The sequence below is a fragment of the Sorex fumeus genome, unplaced genomic scaffold (genome assembly GCF_029834395.1).
Source record: "Sorex fumeus unplaced genomic scaffold, SorFum_2.1 ptg000033l, whole genome shotgun sequence".
Classification (NCBI taxonomy): domain Eukaryota; kingdom Metazoa; phylum Chordata; class Mammalia; order Eulipotyphla; family Soricidae; genus Sorex; species Sorex fumeus.
The window spans coordinates 4,113,174-4,133,641 of record NW_026606090.1 but is presented as its reverse complement, the minus strand read 5'-3'; the positions used below and the strand labels follow the sequence as shown (position 1 = coordinate 4,133,641).

At 42.3% G+C, this 20,468-nt stretch overlaps 1 protein-coding gene across 1 annotated transcript in view; it reads right to left on the bottom strand.

Moving 5' to 3' along the window:
• PRSS12 (serine protease 12) overlaps positions 1-17,355 on the bottom strand; it is a 59,909-nt gene extending 42,554 nt beyond the window's left edge. The window contains exon 1 of the mRNA XM_056116826.1: positions 16,389-17,355. Within this exon, the coding sequence (XP_055972801.1) occupies positions 16,389-16,875 (487 nt within the window). The 5' untranslated portion in view covers positions 16,876-17,355. The remainder of the gene's footprint in view (positions 1-16,388) is intronic.
• Positions 17,356-20,468: the final 3,113 nt, after the last annotated feature.

The window sequence follows — 20,468 nt, the reverse complement described above, 5'->3', positions numbered from 1 at the left end:
CTGATTTGATTTGTTTTCAAATTCTTATTTAATCTGCTAAAAAAGAATCTGTTTTTATTCTCATTTCTACGTCTGGGAAGATAGTTCAACTGGCTGGGGCACATGCTTTGCATGTTGGAATCTGGTTTCGATCCCTGGCATCACATGGTTCCTTGTATTCCCTACAGCACTGAGAGCAGGAGTGTAGACCCTTAGGATGATCAGGTGTGATTCAAAAACCATCCCTCCTCCAAGAAAAGGATGTGAACCACTTATGGTTCAAATTTATCACAATCTCCTAGATTCTATACATGACCCTGAATTTATCTTTGCAACCAGATCTTAAACTAGTAGATTACAGAGAAAAGAAGTTAACAAAAAATAGATATCCTATTTATTTACAATGTGTAGGGTGTTTGCCTTGCACACAGCCAACCCAAATTTGATCCCATGTACCCCATATGATCCCCAGCCCACCAAAAGTGATCCCTGAGCACAGAGATGAGAGTAAGACCTGAGCACCGCCATGTGTAACCTAAAAACAAACAAGATATCCTAAAGTTGAAAATAATTATTATTTTCAGTATCTTGCATAACTATTAAAAATGTTTAATATTTAATTTAATCAGGTTGAGCACAGAATAGAAGCAGATATTTACAAAAAGAAGGGCATTGTTACACCAAATTCATATCACCCTTAGGAAAGTATCAATAAACATGCACTCAGCAAGAACAGCATTATCCAAAGGTCGACAATCAAAGAAAGCAAAGGAAAAACTTAGAAATCATCGAGGTGTAGCATGCACCCCACCCACCCTAAAAGGACTGCAGGTCTTTCATGTCTGGACAATGATTTCCCACTGAATCTTCCAGCTTTGCTCAGGGATGACTCTAATTGGGGTCTTTGGATTTTGTACTAGTAGCTTTTTTATTCCTCCCAAGACTTGCACTCAAACAGTAAGCAGTGCCCTGCACTAGCTGCTAGCATTCCAAGGTCCAGCGCATCAATTTATGTTGCTGTCTTCAAGGAAAATGCAAAATGAAGTACTGATTTACAAAGTTCACTGACACATAAAAATATGATGCATTTCTGAATTTTGTAAGCTAAAAGAAAACAGGAGAAAAGTAATCAATAATTAATTTTTTAAAAAATTCGTAATGATCCCCTGAATACTTAAACATATACACATTTGTATTTTGGAATTATACTGCTAATTACCTCACGCCTAGTATATACTCCTAGGAAGGTGCCCTGAGCAATCCAATTTTATGAGAGGTGTTATCTACAACATGAAGGAGGACACTGGTACAATGATTATACTCCAGCCTATAAAATAAAAAATATTGTGTTGCTGTTGCTGTATTTTATACTTGGTCTTGATGATTTTCCATCTGGATTTCATCATGATTCACCATTACCAAAATAAATGTTTCATTATAGTATATAATATTTTTGTAAGCAAATTTAGTGGAACAGAAAATATTAAATGTGAAACAGTTTGAAAATCATCTGGAATTCAAACTGTTAGACATACTCCTATTGAAGACTATTTAATCAGACCCTAGAAAATGATTCAGACTTATGTTTGTAGTTAAGCCCTACCAGGAAATGAGTTAAGTAAGACTATCATCTGGGATCATGTTGAAAGCGCAATGCAAATCAAACAAAAGAATAAACATTTTCTTTTACCATGGGAAAAGCTACATGTGATAGCAGCTACCATCTTCTGTAGACCCCACCCTGCCAGATGTCTTTTTCACACAGCAGTATATTTTCTTCATCTCCTCGGCAACGGACACTGCTCCAGTAAAGAGGAATAAGGCCCACTACAGAAAACGAGGTTTGTTTTGCTATGCCATTCTCTCTGGAAGCACACTGATCAATGTTTGGTATCCATATTTAGCAAGTGTATCCAAATTTATTTTATCAAAGTTGAAATATAGAAGAAATTACAAAAAGATGCATGTGAAAAAATACAAAAACAACAGATTAAAGAAGTCTAAAAGAAATCAAGACATCAGATCAGATCCTGAGTTGACTACCTACGGCCATAGATCTTGAATCAACCTGAATATTTATTAGCATGCATCTCTCCATATATGCATAGTTTATCTATGACTATTTTAGAAGAAAATGGACGAGTGGTGCAGTTTCAAGGCAGGAGGCTGGAACCTCTGTGGAAAAAGTGCATCATGTGGGCTCAGTGAAATTGAGATTCTAATCTGGACTCAACTCAAAGCTCAAGAGTCTCCAAGGAGAAGTCTGGATGCTGGAGGATTCTTTTCTGTTCCAAACTCCTAGGACAGCACTTTCAAAATTATTATTGCTAACACATCTAAGCAAGAGAGTTTCAAGAAAGGTGATCCATCCCCAAGTTTTATAAACTTAACCTTTAAAAGAATAAATACCTGATTATCATGGTAATATCTAGTATTGTTTCTATGTAGCCACTTCTAAAATCTAAAGAGTAGATATTTAAGGTATGTAAATCTGAAGGAATAGATGAATGTTTCTTGACAGGAATGAAAGTGGGTTGCTCTGTTCTTACTGTGCAATTCTCGTGTGTGTGTGTGTGTGTGTGTGTGTGTGTGTGTGTGTGTGTGTTTTAAAGAACTAGTAAGAGATAATATAAGCAATAGATCTGATTATCTAAACTTCATTTTTGCAGGTGCAAGAAATGGTTACAATTGTTCAGTTGCAGCTCTTGTCCTCACATTGTAGTTCACATTTTCCACATCAATGCTTTCATATTGAAAGCCTGTGTGTGGTAGGAATTTTTTTTCTCTTATTTTCAGGTTTAATGAAGTCACATGTAGAAAATGCCTACCTAGGAAGACTGGAATCAGCCACACATTTGTAACATTATCAGGACAGCAACAGAGAAAGCATCTAATTTATATTCTGCCCACCTACCAATGGTTGTCAGACAAAATATTCTTTGATAAAATCAGTGATTAACATTCTTGAACACCATGGATCTAGCCCTCCTCTTTTCATCTGGATCTATACCAGAGCTCATTTTTAATAGCTAATTAATTAACTACATTAACCCCATTTTGCTGCTTTAATAGCATCTTTTTTTTGTTTGTTTGCTTTTTTGGAGAGGGTCACACCCGGCATTGCACAGGGGTTACTCCTGGCTCTACACTCAGGAATTACTCCTGGCAGACCATATGGGATGCTGGAAATCGAACCCAGGTCGGCCGCGTGCAAGGTAAACGTCATACCCGCTGTATTATCACTCCAGCCCCCTTTAATGGCATCTTAAGTCTGAGCAAAACTTCAGTCTTCAAGGTTTGCTTTTACTAAATATTCATTACTTGCTTTCTTCCTTTTAGCATGAGGAAGCTGGAAAACTGAAGCTCTTTTCAATTTGGCAAAAAAAAGTAAAATGTCATTTTCATTTGCATCATCATATTAAATATTGCCTCTCACTTATTACCACTCCAGAACATTTGTAAACTGCACATCTTTCAGTCTGCTTCAATGACATTTTTTCATAACAAGATATTTTCCATGCATTCCACAGATATCTGGTGATAAGGACCAAGAAAAAATATATGGCATGTGTACTTGGGGGAGAAGACAGAAAAATAGATTGAAAAACCACCACAAAAACCAAGAGTTTCATTCAAAATTGAGCTTCCCATATGGGAAAACCAGGAATAAAGGTGGGGGTATGCAGGGCCCATGTGTGCACTCCCCTAGGGGAATCCAGCTGTTCCCGGGGATGTAGGGCACTGTGTCTCCACTGCACTGTCTCAGAGCTGATCAGTGCAGTTCCCCGGGCTTCTTCACACACACTAACACAGTGAAATGGAATGTGCGTGGCTAAGGGCAAAGCATAGCGACCTAGCACTGCTTAAACTACTGTGAAATCGATTTTTAGAATAAAATGCTTTTCTTCTCAGGATCCAGAAACTCTACTGTTAAAGACAAAGTTCAGGGGCTGGTGATACACTATAGAGGTGCAGGCATATGCCAAGACTGACCTCATTTCCAATCCCAGCACCACGGAGCTCCAGAACACACGAGGAACCCCTAGCAGGGTGGGCCCAAGCAGCACCTCATCCTCGGGCCCTCTCTGGAAACTGCCAACCACACTGGCTAAGAATTGCCATGAGCACTGCTTGGAAGCCCCCCAAAATAGAGATGAAAGATGATTTTAATTTTGTATCACTCAGCATTTTCCCACTTCCTGGTCAGCACGAGTAGTAAGCAATGTGTACAAGGACCCATGTGGGTAAGAACTCATCCCCTTCCATATAACACGGTTGTGATAAGTGAGAATGAAGAAGATGTGATGTTCCCACAGCAAGCAAGGCTGTCCCCCCTTATGCTCAGCTACTGGCAGATGGATGTGGTCAAGAATGAAGGACTCAGTCACCCCAATTGTAGCTGGTGACACCCGACTGCAGCATCATGGTCATCATGGTGGCTGCTTCACACTCCAAACTCCATTTGCACATACTTCCATGGTGCCGTCAAACTTGGTTTTACCACCCACAAGTTACAATGAATCCAAAATGGAAGGGAATCTCCATATTCTTTCTGAGCAAAGAATCATCTGAATAGATGGAGCCACTACTTAGCTCACATGATTGGGCCATCTGTCAGAACAATATAGACTTCTTGTGCTCACAGCATGTACTACTAATTTGAAATGAGGATTAAACGTGGTTTTTCTTTTTTAAATAAAAAATTGCATCCTGATGTCAATGCTCATTACACTTTCTTTCTCACTGAGACAAAAAGATAATCCTATCATAATTATTGGTGGGGGAGGGGGCATAGCCCGCAGTACTTAGGACTTACTCCTGACTCTGTACTCGGGGTCACACCTAGCAAGGATCGGGGAAACCATACGTGGAAAACCATATGCAGTGTGGAAATCAAACCCGGTTTGGCCTATGCACTGTACTACCTCTCCAGCCCCAAGCAGAACTTTAAGAAGAGAAAACTGGAATAGCATGACTAATACCTGACATTGTGTCCTAAACATCTCCATTTAGCTGTGATTAGGTAGGTCACGCCCTCTATCTGACCTTCATCCAATAAACTTTCTGATTATTTTCTAACCTCAAGAGAAGGTCACTAAGATTCTAAAGATTTTGTCTATAATTTTAAAGATGTGTTAGTGTTGAATAAGTCGCCTAATGTTAAACCTAAGAAAAGTGCCACTAGGCAGAGAGTTTTGGTGTAACTGAATGCCCCCATAAATTCACCTCCCTATGGATTGGTCCATGGTTGGAAGCCTACCTCAAGTGTTTGGAGAGAAGGCAGTTGGGAAAAAAGAAGGGACCACCATGACAAAGATGGTTGAAAATGATCACTTTGGATAAGAACTGCATGCTGACAGTAGGTAAAGATATTAAACATGATAATCTCTCGACCTCCGGGCCCCAGCCAAGGCCATGCTGGGACCACTCTCCACACACTTGGATGAGCCTCACGCATAAAAGAACTGGCAGAGGAACCCAGGTGTGTGGGACCCGGGGCTGAGATCTCCAAGCCTGCACGGTTTGGGACTGGACCTGACAGTAGCTAGACAGTTACACCCACCTACTGCCGTGTAACCCCAACAACGGCCAGGATCCAGAGATTATCACACTCAGCTACCGGAAGCACACATCTTATCATCTCATTCCTACTTTGGACAAACTGGCAGGCTACCGAATGTAACCTGCCCACACGGCAGAGTCTGGCAAATTCCCCGTGGTATACCCAATATGCCGAATACCAGTAACAATGATGGGTCTCATTCTCCTAACCCTGAAAGAGCCTTGAATATGGCACTTTAAAAAAAAAATCTCAGGGCTAGGACGAAGGAGACGTTACTGGGGCCTGCTCGAAGCAATCACTCGATACCTGTATTGCAAACCATAATGCCCCAAAGCAGAGAGAGAGAGAGACATGAGACATGGACAAATGCGAGGGCGGGGGGAGAGAGAGAGGGAGAGAGAGAGGGAGAGAGAGAGGAAGAGAGAGAGAGAGGAGAGAGAGAGCGCCTGCCAGAGGGAGAGCGGGAGAATGACATGAGGGAAACTGGTGACATTGGTGGTGGGAAAGATACACTGGTGGAGGAACAGGTGTTAGAACATTGTATGCATCTTATGGAGTCTCAATTTTTAAAAAAACCACTTTCTTATTACCATCTGTACTTAGCTGTTCCTAGTCTTTGACATGAGTCATTCATAAACTTCTATTTAATGTCACTTATGATGGCCTCTATTCCATAGGAAACAATGAATAAATAAAATCCTACCCAAAACATTTTGACACTTTTTCACAGTTCAAAGTTATCATGTATAGCTTTAAAATGTTTTTCTAGAAATTAGACTCATAGACTTTTAATTTATTTCATTTTCACTGGTCCAATCATATGACTATTATTTTATACTCATTATTTATTTATTTATTTATTTATTTGCTTTTTGGGTCACACCTGGCGATGCACAGGGGTTACTCCTGGCTCTGCACTCAGGAATTAGTCCTGGCAGTGCTCAGGGGACCATATGGGATGCTGAGAATTGAACCCGGTCGGCTGCGTGCAAGGCAAACGCCCTACCCACTGTGTATCGCTCCAGCCCTATTCTTTAAAAAAAAAAAAAAAACAGGAAAAAATAAAACGTTTCTCATGACAAAGTGTCATATAATCCTTTTTTTTACAAAAAAAGGGGAAATGATAAATGGAGTCAAAACTGCATGATAAAATTCTGATTATTCAGAGAAGGACATGGGGTTGATGACTTATAGGCAGATAAGCTTGAAAATCATCCATATATCCTGAACCTCTAAAATGTAGAAGAAACAAGAAGAGGGCCTGTTGCTAGCTCCTTGACACATGTGAACCAAAGAGCATTTTGAGGAAAGAGATTTGGACATATCTGACAGTGTTCAAGGGCTATTCTGACTCTGGACTCAGGAGTTACCCCTGGCAATGCACAGGGGATAATATGCAGTAGCCAGAATCAATCAAAGGCCAGGGGATATCCTGTATTATCTCTCTGACCCCAAGTGAACAGCAATTATTTTAAACTATGTCTAAAACATTTAACTGAACTTTAAGAACTTTTTTTATTGAATCACCATGAGATAGAGCATTACAAAATTGTTCATGATTTCATTTCAGTCATACAATGTTCCAACACCCATCCCTCCACAAGTGTAATTTCCCCATCACCAATGTCCCCAGTTTCTCTCTCACCTCTTAATTTTAAGAATGTTAATGACAAAAAAATATCATCCAAAGAGACCCACATAATACTATAACTATGACAAACGCCAGTCTATTCCAATTCAGAACACATTTGCACTTTCAATAGTATTTGAAATGATAGAAAGTAGGTTTCGTATCTCCTTATTAATTTCACCGTGACCCCATCAACTTATTCATGTCAAGAGATGGAAGAGGGACCAGAGTGACAGACAGTACAGCGGAAAGGGCTTTTGCCTTTCACACAGCCAACCTGGGTTTGATACCCGGGATCCCATGTGGTCCCCAGAGCACCACCAGGATTAATTCCTGAGTGAAAGGCCAGGAGTAACCCCTGAGCATAATCAGATGTGACTCAAAAAGACAAAAAGAAAGGTGGAAGAAAGGTCTAGTAATAAATTGGAAATCTACTTACACAAGTTCATTTAGGATTAAACACAAATTTCAAACCCAAGTTTCATGTATAATGAAAAACATTGTCTAAATCTTTCTCTCTGTCTCTCTCTCCTCTCTCTCTTCTCTCTTTCACTCTCACTCATTCATACACACACACACAGGAAGAAATGATGCATGCATATTATCTAAATGATTAATGCATTTGGAGATGAGAAAACAATGTGCGAAGTGCAGTTGTTAACAAGTCATTAAAATGGTAATGACAGAGTTAGAAGCAGTCTCCAAGTCAACTATCAGTTCCACTATCTTTTCTCAGATGCTCGAAATAGGCTGAAAGCCTGGATTCTTTTAGCTGTATCTGCTATCTGGCAAGAAATGTGATGTTTGCTTCCAATTTTCCTTTTTACAAAATGAACACAAATATCTGCAGTTCTAAAATGGCAATTTGCAGGTCAGTGACTCGTGAATTCCAACACAACATTTGTAGTACACAACTTCCTTGCAGCGCCCCTTCACATCTTCTTCATCCTTTTTATCTCTGTGTAGCTCCAGCATAAAAGATACTTCAAAAAACGCTCTTGTAGTTTGTTCTTTTGATTTGATTTGAGAGCCACATCTGGCTGTGCTCAGGGCTTCCTCCTGGTTCTGTGCCCTGGGTGCCCTGTGGTGCTGGGGATTGAACCTGGGTTGTCAGCGGCATGCAAGGGGGAAGTGCCTTATCCACTCTACTATCTCTCTGGCCCCAATTTTTTAAAAATCTTATAAAAGAAAGGAAACATAAAAGATTCATTGTCACAGTTACTATAAACAACTCTGCTTGATGGAAATTTCTCAAAAAGACAGACAAGAAAGGATAGATCCCTTCAACCATTTGACCAATTTCTATCAATACGAGGTGATCTAAAGAAGAAAGCTGGCAGGATGAAATTCAAGTCTCAGGGTGGAGACAGAACAGTGGTTTGGGCACTTACCTTATACATGGCTGACCCAGGTTTGATTCCCAGCAACTGATATGGTTCCCCAAGCCCCATGAGAAGTGGTCTCCTGAGTGAAGAGCCAGAGCCAGGAGTAAGCCCTGACCATACCCAGATGTGACCCAAAAAAACAAAAACACTTTCTAGACTCATTGTTTTATAGCTTTGTTTACTTGTTTGCTTTTTTTAAAAAAAAATTTGAGGTGGTACAGAGGGGTTGGGTTGCTCAGAAACTATCCTCCCTGGCAGTGCCCAGAGAACTATATATGGTGCTGGGGATCAAACCAGGATCAGCTGTATGCAAGGCAAGTGCCTTAAATTCTATTCTTTCTCTGAGGATCTTGTTTTTCAGTTTTAAGGCTATTGTTATGGCTTTAAATAGATGAATCTTCCCACTGGCCTCCCACCAAGTTATTGAAGTGCTAACCCCCAATACTGATGAATATGACTTTATTTGGAAACAGGGTCTAACCAGACCATCAAATTAAAATGAGGTTATCAGAGTGGGTCCTAATTCAATATGTCAATGTTCTTACTTTAAAATGGAGAAGTCTGGATATGGAGAATGCACAGATGAGAACAGCATCTGAAGACTGAAGCCCCTCAAGCCAAGGAAATATCTGACGCTCGGGAGAGTTCTGGGACAGATCTTCCCTACTGCCTTCTGAGGAAGCCTGGCCTGGCCGACACCTTGATCTTGGATTTCTAGCCTCCAGAAATATGACCCAGTAAGTTTCTGTGGTAAGACCACTCTGTCTGCAGTACTCATTACTGTAACCCCAGTCAACTCATTGAGCCATTATGGAATTGCCCCTTTGCAGATAGCAAGCAAAACCTCCCCTCTCATACTTCATAATGTGAGGAGGGACAGAGCAATATTAATAAGTCCCAGTCACCTTTTTTCTTTAAATCCAGCATATTCCAAGATAAATCAAATAAAAAGATATACCTTATTTCCTGAACTAATTAAAATAATAACCCTAATTAAAATATACTTACAGAATACCACTCACTTCTTTAGAGAAAGAAAAATGCTCCTTTCAGGGACAGACAAAGAAAGATTGCATTCATCTGGGGAACATAAAGTAACAAAATAGGAGACTAACACCCAAGAATAGCCGAGATAAGTACCAGGAGGTTTACTCCATGGCTTGGAGGCCAGCCGCACGCTCTAGGGGAAAAGGCAGCTCAGATAGAGAAGGGAGCACCAAATAAAGGGTGTTGAGAGGATTCTCCCAGGATGGGAGATGAACGCTGAAAGTAGACTATAGAACGAACATGATTGCCATTCAATGCCTCTTTTGCAAACCACAGCACCCAAAAGGAGAGAGAGAACAAAAGGGAATGCCCTGCCACAGAGGCAGGGTGGGAGGAGGGGATGGGGGGTGGGAGGGATACTGGGATCAGTGGTGGTGGAGAATGGGCACTGGTGGAAGGATGGGTACTCGATCATTGTATAATCGAATTCCAAGCACAAAAATTTGTAAGTCTACAACTGTACCTCATGGTGTTTCACTAGTAAAAATTTTTAAAAAATTAAAGTAAAAAAAAAGAAGAAAAATGCTCCTTTCATAAGTGTCTTTTGAATAAAATTGATAAGTACTTTTAAACATTTAAAAATCAGTTTGATAAATGAGCACAAGAAAATTAATATTGTCACACAAGTCCTTTTTAATCTATTACTGAACTACACAGAAGCAAAAAATAATTAATTTTAGTCATGTCTATTTTTCCAGTAGATTCAGAAAAAAATTGTATGCTGGTGACATCAAGCTATTGTTCACATCAAGCTGTAATAATAAAAAAAGCATACTAAAAAGAGACAGGACCAGAGAGATAGGCCAGGAGTGAAGGCACTTGCTTTGCATGTGGCTGGCTCACACACTAACATGGTCCTTTCGGCCCTACTAGGAGCCATTTCTGAATAGATAGCCAGGAATAAGCCAACAAAACAAACAAAAAAAGTGATATAAAATTTCAGTTTCTGAAGGATTAAAGGCTATAGAAAATAACCCATTATATGCTGAAGAATTTAGTATACATAATTGACAAATGAGTTATAATCTATGTTATACCAAAGGAACAGCAAACAACTAAACTAAATGATTATTTCCTATGTTGATTATGAACTACACACATACAAAATTCACACTGCTGAAAAAAGAACTGAATTAGAGAACTACAAATGTTTAAGATTGGAAGGCAATACTATTTTCATTTTCTTCCTACATTCTTTTTAACAGTTCTAAAAATACATTACTTTTTATTCATCATTATAGGTACCCATAACGAATACCTGTTTTAGCATTGTGAAAAAATTATGATGCATGTCAAAATATAAAGTCAAATTATCTTTAAAGATATGGAGCATTCCCCCAAACCTATCTCTAACTAAACTATATTTTCCTCCATTAGTTCACATCTATAATTCATATTAATTGTTCATTTATTATTCATGTAGATACCTTTAGCACTGAGAAAAACAATACAAACTGCTCCATGAGAGGGTTTTCTTTCAATAAGAAATTCTACACATTTATACTGGCCTTATTAGAAATTTATAATTACAATTATTATTGTAATAAGAATACTTTACAATTATTCTTTGGTTCAAATATTATAGAGTATGCAAATGATGACTCTGTCTGTGATTAAATAGACTAACAGTACATACACATAACTTTAACAGATAATTTAGACAACTTTTGTCTCCTAACTGTTCACTCACATAAGCAAAAGGTACGCCTACAGCATCGAATGATGAAATTAAACAGCTTAAAGAGTAGTTCTCTTATTTATATCTGAAAATAGGAATCACAATAAGGGTAATAAAAATATTTTGTATTCTACTAACTTCTCAATTGAGAATAGTGCCCTTAACCAGAAGACAGAGTGGATTTCACCTCTGTAAATACTGCTCCTAGAGGAAACAGTGAAGATTTAATAAAATCTATCCATACCTCATAACAAGAACCAGCACTATGCACTCCTTGTGTCCTCTGGTGATCTTAATAAAAAGCACGAAGGTAGCCGAGTGAACATGTGTGACTTGTAGGAGGGAATGTTTCATTACTTCAGTGCTTTGTACACAATAAAACTTTTATTGATATTGTGCTGATTTGCAGGAAGGAGGAAGGAAAGTGAGAAAGTGATCTGGAAAAAAACTAGATGGTAAATAGCAAAGTAATTTCCTTCTGATTTTCTAACCATGAAGTGTTAAAAAAATATGTCTGGAGGCATGGTTTTATGTTGGCTTTTGGAGGGGTATGTTGGCCATATCCCAGGGCTATTTCCAGGGGATCAAAGAAGGGGTTGGATGGATGCAAGGTAATACCTTAACCTCTCTACGTCTTCTATTGTTTGCCACTATAATGATCCAGATCATAGTTAGTCACCTGTTCATAATCATCTGTGTTCTTTTCCAAACTCTCTCCTGGCAATTTTCACAATTGTAGCAGTGTAGCACTGTCCTCCCGTTGTTCGTTGACTTGCTCGAGCGGGCACCAGTAACCTCTCACAACAAATTGTGAGACTTGTTGTTACTGGTTTTGGCATATTGAATACGCATTGTATGTAAATTTGTGACAATCTTTTCTTCTTTTTCAGCTTGATATATAATCTATACAGGTATCATCATTTTTTTAACAGTATAGTATCCATAAAATGGAGGGACTTCTGAGCAATACCTTATTGCCAGATGTTTATGTTCGCCTTCATAGTATGGGCCATATAACTTGTGTAAAGATTGCCTTCATACACACACATTTAAACACACATAGTAAGCTCATGAATATACAGTCTCGTTCACAATTGCATAGATTTATTTTTTTTGTCTTAATTTGAACACTAGTGAAGAGTTTGATAATGTCCTAAATTATAAGTATTTTACATCTGCCTTAGCTTGGAAAACAAAACAAGCTCAATATTTAAAGTCTAGCCAGGAAATGGATCAAATCTGGTATTACTAATACATGTTTTTCAGCACCTGCTTCACAGAATCAAGAAGCAGCATTTAAAGGGGGGTAGGAGGCAGACTTCAGCCAATTTTTAAATTAACATTCACTTCAAGCACCATATGGACTCCTCAGAGTACATCAGCCTGTGTACAACAGTATTCATCTCACAAGACTGACAACTCTACTTAAATCAGCAGACTTGGGTTCGTAGGTACATATAAACAGATTAGCATGACATGACAAAAAGATCTATGAATCATTCTTCACAAATAAAAGTCTCAATTATTAAGGCATCATAATTTATTACACTTGTTTTATTTATTGATTGTTTTTTGGGGCCAAACCAGAAATGTGGTACTCCTGGCTCTGTGCTCAAGGATCACTCCTTCTGGGGCTTAAAAACTATATGGGGTGCCAGAGATTGTACCTGGGAATGCAAGGCAAGGTAAGTGCAGGGCAAGTGTCCTACCCATTATACTCTAGCTCTGGCCCTACTGCACCTGTTTTAGCCATCAGTTTTCTGTCACCTAAAGTTAAGTTCCACGTGGCCGGTTTAACAAAAAAGTCTCCAGCACAGAATCAAGCATACTGCCTTCTGCCAAGCTCACCAGAGACTGGAAAAACTGCTTCCCTTCCTAGTCAGGAAACCCTAAATTATTTCCAGGTAGTGTTAGGAGGATTCAGTTGTTGGTTAAGTCTTCCTTAGAAATGTGAGAATAACCTGGCTCCCATTCACTTAATAATCATTTTCTGGGAGACCTGGTTGTTATCATCCTATCCTGGATAAATAGATTTGAACCAGTGATGCTATTTTCTAAAACCGCACAAAATTTTTCAATAGATCTGCCTATGCTTGATCTTACACCAGCAGGATTAAGTCACAGAATAGTGTCCTCCATCTGTCTACATGATTACCCAAAGAGTCTAGGACTCTGACACCTTCCCATGACTCCCCAGCTGTGACAGCTGTATCCAAATCACTTAGGTTGCTCTTTAGAGGTTTCCTCGTGGGGCCTGGGACAGTTAGAACCCAGGTATCTGCTTTTTAACAAGTGACTCTTGGGGAATTGGGGAAAGACGGGAGCATACTCTTTGGTGCCCAGAAGTCACTCCCAGCTCAAGCGATCATGTGGTGCCAGGGACCAAACTTGGGCTGGCCACAACAAGAAAGGACTTTAACCCCTCTATTATCTTTCCCCAGGCCAATGGAGATTCAAATGCTCTTTAAGAGAATTAACCTCCCGGAATCTGTTGAATAACTGTTTATTATGAACTTTCAAGGTTTTGACCTTCAGAGTCAAGCCATCTTTCTTGCCTTGGGACATCTGAGTCCCCAGAATGAGCAAACCCTGCCTGAGCTCTCCTGGCCCTCTCTCCCACCATTCTTTTAAGTAGGCTTCAACGGACACCCCACCAAAGGGACACCAACTTCCTCATTTCTCCCCATGCAACTAGATATGCAATTCTGGCCTCCAGTTTATTTTCTTAAAGGAGGGATCTCATGACTATACATTTTCTTTCCTTTTGTCCCGGTTGCTTTTTAAATGCCTGGATATTTTAAAATCACAAGAGACTAGAAACCATGTGCACTGGACCAAATGAAATTCTTTTCTCCTTCCTTTTAGACCCGTCCTCAACCTCCAAAAATAGGATCCTTAGACAGCACATATATGTCTGTATGTTTATATAATTAAAAAACCAGAGCAAAATGAACTGTGAAGTGAAAATGTGCACTCTCTTTTAACGTTGCTATGAGAATCAATGAGAAAGCTAATGAATAAAACGCTTAGCCCAGCATCCAACACAGACGGAGTGATGGATAAATTCTAGCTGTTATTATCAAGCTAGGCAGGTCATTTTGGTCCAGAAGAAGAGTTGGAAAAGTCCTTTGAATTAAACTATCTCAAACAGCTTTAAAAAGATATATATATGTTTTTTTTTTTCATGTAAGGAAACAAAACTCTGGGAATTAAGACTCCTGTTCATTACTAACAAAGCCCAGTGTTTTCTAAAGCACAATCCATAGTTGTTTGCCATTCTGTGAGAACTTTGTTCATGCTCTGAAGAGAAATGTAGGACCAAGAAAATGGTAAGATTCAGAAATGCCTGTCATTTCAAAACTATGAAGTATGTCTGATCAGAACAAAATCTATGCAGGAAATTCAATCACTACATAGCCAGCTGATTGCTTTCCTGGTTGGGTTTTTCCTTTTTTTTTTTTTCAAGAGTGGGGGTGGGGGACACAATCTTCCATCTTGGGTGTTTTCTTTTGTTTTTCTTGCCTTCAATCACTTTACTCCAGGAAGTGCACACAACTAGTAAGCAGGGAATTAGCTATGCACATAAAGGCATCACAAAGAAACTGTGCTGTTGTTAGGTGTAAATTCCACTCAAGGGGGCAGGGATTCAAAGAATAAGCTATTCAACTTGATCGAGTATGAAGGTGAAGGAATAATGAGTAAGGAACAGAATTGATCATTACAGTGTTTTAACTTGAATTTCTGTTCTTCCTTTCAGTAAGTGTTTACATCTATTTAAGAAAAATATGTGTCTCCTTTCCCACACATACCTTCCCTAGTAATTTTCTACTATGTAAAATTAGGAATCACAGAACAATGAAAAAAAAAACTATGAATGTTTGCTAAACAAACACCCCATGAGGTTTTGCTACAAATCATCTCTTACAGTAAATAATGAGATAATGCTGAGGCGCTCTGTTTCATAACACCTCGATTTTTTTTATAGCCACATTGGCATTCTGTCCATGAAACACGAGTACAGAGATGACTTCATTCTCCAGGATGAAGGATAATTGATCTTAACCTTCCTATCACTTTCCTGTAGCTCAAAGCACTAATGCAATTGAAGGCACAGATAAATAAAATTTTCTGTAGGAAAAGAATGGCACTGTGAAGGGGGTAATCTCCAAATCATCCCCCCCCCAAAAAAAAATACAAAGAACAGCCTATTTCAGAATCCCAATTAAAGAAACCCCTATCCAACAGTTTGGATGGAGAGATGCTCCTAAAAAAAAAATTTTAAGGAAAATTCAAAGTTTGAAGGACAAGCAATTTTTCATCCTCAGCTGTTAAAGAGCAGGGGGAGGGTGCTGGGAGTAATATTAAGCAAAACTCCAGCAACTCAAAATAAAGAATAAAGTGCTGTTTAAAAGCAGATGATTGATTTACAATAAATCTATTTCTGCGATGCTTTAATTACCAATTTTCCATGAATAAAAGACGAAGCTAAATAATGCCTTTCTGCATTTGCCTAGATCAAGTTGCTCCTTCCTTAAGATGCTTACTATTCCTACCTCTTTTTCCCTTTACCCTTTCGTGATAAGGACCATTCTGTGATCCAGAATGTAAACATTTGACAAGATGTGTTCAGGCCCCGAAATTCTGCCATACATTTTCAAATGGGAATGAATGGTGGGGGGAGGGCACACTTTCCCAGGAACTGGGGAGTTGGGGAAGGTTATTGATGTCATGTAAGATCGAGCATGCCCCTTTGCTGAACAAATTAACAAAAAAAATCTGTCTCTTTTGCGGCTTTGGCTTTTATGTCAACACACTGACATCCTTCCAAGGGAGCTCAGCTAGACCACACGGATGCACCCAAAGTACTCACAGCGTTCAGAGACCAGACCTACCTATGCTTCCCGGGCAACTGTCTCTCCCTGACAACCTTCGCACACCAAGTCCGCTTTCCTGGGCCGATTGAACGTCAAGGTCCCACTGGACTGGAAGTCGGTGACCGCGGTTAATACCTTGGGCAATGCAAATCCGCCGCTGCACACGCTCTCTCTCCCTCTCTCCCGACTTTCCCTCTTCCTCGTCCAGCCCGCGCCCGCCCGAGCCACTCACCACGTCCGCAGTGGCAGTAGCCCCAGTCCACCTTGCCGCGAGCGTTCGCGTAGAAGCACCAGGGGCGGTCCGCGCCGTCGGGGCTGTGGCAGAAGTTGTGCCGCTGTCCTCGCAGCTGCCCCCAGGCCTCCGGGGGCGACCTCTCGAGGAAGGGAGGCACCTCTGCCCAGCGCAGGCACGGGGCGCCGAAGTCCGTGTGGTTGAGCGGGGACTCGCCGTCCGGGCAGCCCTGGGGGTGCGGCCCCCGCATGTGCGGGTCCGTGGGCGCGTGCGGGAGGCGCCGGGCGGCCAGCAGGGTCAGGAACGGGAGCGGCGGGGGCGTCCTGGGCCGCCGTTGCCCGCTGGGGCCGTGGGAGAGGTACCGGGGACCCGGAGGGGGCGGGTGGCGGGGGCGGAGGCGGAGGGGGTAGCTAAGGACCGGGTCCGAGCCGGCCCCTCCGGGGAGCGCCCCTAGGAGCAGAGACAGCGCGAAGCAAGCGAGCGTCATGGTGCGCGCGCGGCGGGGTCTGGTCCATGCTCCCCGGCTCCCCGGGCTCCCGGGGGAAGGGGGGGCGGGGGCGGGGCCGCGGCGTCCCTCGAATCCCACCCTCGAGCCCCCTCCCGCCCCCCGGCGCGCGGTCGGACGCCCCCTCCCCACGTCGCCGCGGTCGCGGGGGCTCCTGCCTCTCGGGAGCGGGGCGCGAGGGGCCGTGTCCAGCTCCGCGGCCACCCGGTTGCGGAAGGGCGCCCGGTCCGAGATGGGGGGGAACCCCAGGTGGCTGGGAGGCCGGGATCGCTGCCCCCTGACCGCCCGCGCGACCTTCGCTCCGAGCCCGCCCGCCCCGCCGCGGCCCCGGGAGCCCGAGCCAAGGCCGCGGGTGCGGGTGCTCGGACCGTCTGGCTGGCCTCGCCTGCGGGCAGCTCGCGCTTGGCGCCCGGCCCGGCTCTCGGCTCCCCGCCGCCCCCGCCGGGCCCTGCTCCTGCTCCCGCGGCGGGTGGATGCGCCGGGACGGAACGTTCGCCCCGAAAGGGATGGGCGCTCTCCGGGAACGCGAGGACGGCTGCAGCCCCGGGACTGCCCGCTGGGCTCCTAGAGGACCAGAGCCCCCGTCTCGGCAGCTTCCAAACTCCGAGCTTAGCACCGTGCCCCGAGCCCGGGAGGCGCTGGCAAACGTTCGCCCAAATTCAATTCCTGATCTGGCCCAGCAAAAGGCGCTTTGAGCCTTTTAGCTTCCTGCCTCCCACTTTGCCCCGCTGCCCTGGACACCGCCAGTTGTCTGGTTATTATTGGGAGTCGGAGAGGCTCTCTTAATACCAAATTTCCTTTCTAACCCAAGAGTTCATCCGCCCGGGCTCCATCCTCTCCAAAAAGCCCATCCCTCTAGCACCTGCCTGGTTTTCGCTGGACAAAGGCCTTGGCTTAAGCTGGCCCATGGGCCCCTCCAAAGCTGCCTGCTTTCCACAGTTCTGTGGCTGCGCTGTTGGCTTCACCTTGTTTTAGTCCTTTAAACAACAACATCACCTCCCACCCCATACACACACATTCAAAGAGGGGGTGGAGTTGGCTTAAATTTTTAAAAACCACCATGGCTGGATGTTTTAGGATTTCCCCTTTCAGCCTGTTCCTGCATATGCCAGTGAAGGTAGCAGGTCACTCTCTGGCATGGTCCGAATAGGGGGAGTCTCAGAGCACGGGGAGACTACTGTGCCTTAACATTAGCCTACTCAAAAGAAAACTTGAGTCTAAAGTAAATGTTTGTGGTTAAAAGCCATGTTTCAGCAAGAAGCTGACTTAATTCCTTATGGCTATCTCAAATAATCCATCTTTGATTAACTTCTGCAAATGATTCCTCATGTTGCCCCACTCCTTTAAATGAAATGCTTTTATTTCACGGAGAATTAGCTAAAAGGAATATTAGGAATTCTAAAATGCATTTGTCAAATCTTTATTCAAGATGTTTTTATTCAAGGTTCTTTTACCCGGTATTTTGGTTTCTTGCTTTCCACTTTTAATTTTGGTTCTTCCACTTTCCTGGCTCCAAAAGTACAGTATGACTCTACGGAGAAGGAAGTGAAAACTTAAAAGCACACCGGAGAGAGCTGGAGAGATAGCACAGCTAGTAGGGCGTTTGCCTTGCACGCAGCCGACCCAGGTTCAATTCCCAGCATCCCATGTGGTCCCCTGAGCACCGCCAGGAGTGATTCCTGAGTGCAGAGCCAGGACTAACCCCTGTGCATCGCCGGGTGTGATCCAGAAAGGAAAAAAAAGCACACCGGAGAGAGGCTGATATACTTGACATAGAAGGGAGGCGGGAGGGCAACAGTCCCAGATGTTGGGTGTGACAGATGCCCACACTAGCAAGGCACCACCTTCTCCCTTTCCAAATGTCTCTCACCTCAGTTGTCACTTCTCGAGGGAAGGCTCAGCTGGTTTTTAGCCCCAGGTACTCTCCCTGACCCCTCATAGCTCCTACATTCATTGCTTTCACACCTAATTCCCACACCCCTGGGTACCCAGAGATAGGGAAACCTCAGAGAAGAGAGCAGAAGAGCAGATGGATAGAACTGAGTCCAGAGCAGAGGGACCTCAGAGAGGTCCAAGCTCTCCTTGGGCTCGCTATACTACCCAAGAGAAGCTGCAAAGTGTCCAAAGCTACTTATATTTTGCAGAGTATGATACCAACACAAGGTGGACTTACCTACAGTAGATTCCACATCTGAATTTAATTACTTCAGGTTTAAGACCCATATTCCTTAGGAACTAAAATGGCACTAATATAGTGCAATAATAAACTTAGGTTTTGCTTTCAATGCTACTATGAATTCAACACACTAGTCTTTCTACATTAATGCTCCCTTCCTTCTTTACTTTCATTTTCCCCTTGTTGCTACTCTTGTGCAGGTGTTATAGAATCTATTTTCAATTCCCGGCCCAATTCCTGGCTTGTTTCTCCCACCCCTCTCCATCACACGCCCTGGCCTGCAGAAGGGGTAAGGAAGTGGCAACGGAGCTGATAGGAGGAACCCTCTCCTGCCTCCATCAGACACTTCCTAGACAGAGCTCCTCGTGGAATTCTCATGACCTTCTGTCCTAGCCCAGGGATAGGAACAGACACCTCTTTCTTGTTAACCAGAATTCCACTCAGTGCTTTTCAGTTCCTTCAGTCACAAAGGAAGGGAGGAAAAAGAACTGTTGGCAATAAGTGACATCTTGCAAGCATCCCCTACAACAGTTATCTGGCTCCAGGAACTTCTGAGAACCTGGTGCCACTCTCCCCAGCAACTTACTTTGCTACTCCACTCACTGATGTTGGGTGCAAGAGTTCAACACCCCAAAGGCTGAAATCCTAAAACCTAAGCAAATGAGGAGGGGTGACTCCCTACTCCATCACAGCTAGAAAGGGAGGAATCTTGGGGATGACAGAGGGGTACACAGACATTTGCAAAACTTCCCTATCCTGAACATTTGTTTCATGTGGGATTAAGGGAGCATTTTCTTTCACATTCAAGATGGGCTGAAAGTTTTTATACAGTTATATTTGGAAAGATAACCAGTATGCATGATATTCTTATAGAGCTCCAAAAATCAAACTATAAAATAGCTTTTGGTAAGAACAGTTCTACTTACAGTTTGGGCACTAGCAAAATAAATAAATAAATAAACGGTATTTCTACAATTTTAAGTGCAAAAAAAATTTTTTTTAAAGAACAATAAGCACAAAGGCCAGGGATGTATAGCTCAGTGGTAGATCACTGCCTTGCCTCATGAATCTTGAGTCTTATGGGGCCCTGGGTTCTATCTCTGGCATTGCAAACAAACAAAAATTAGTTAACATTGCTCTTTCACTTTAAAGGGGGGAAAAGTCAATATGAGGGCCTGTCTAGGGACTCGGAACTTTGAAATTATAAAATATGATATTATGAGGTTTATAGAAGGTAGAAAACATGGTAGGATATTTATTTATTTGAATTTTTAAGAAAATTAAAAGAAATTCAGACAGTAAGTGATGAAATGTGAAGTGAATGGGACAGTGATTCCAAATCTGTCAATAGGAAGTCCCTGGCTGGAGAGGCCCAGTATGCACTTCTCCCTGGTACTGG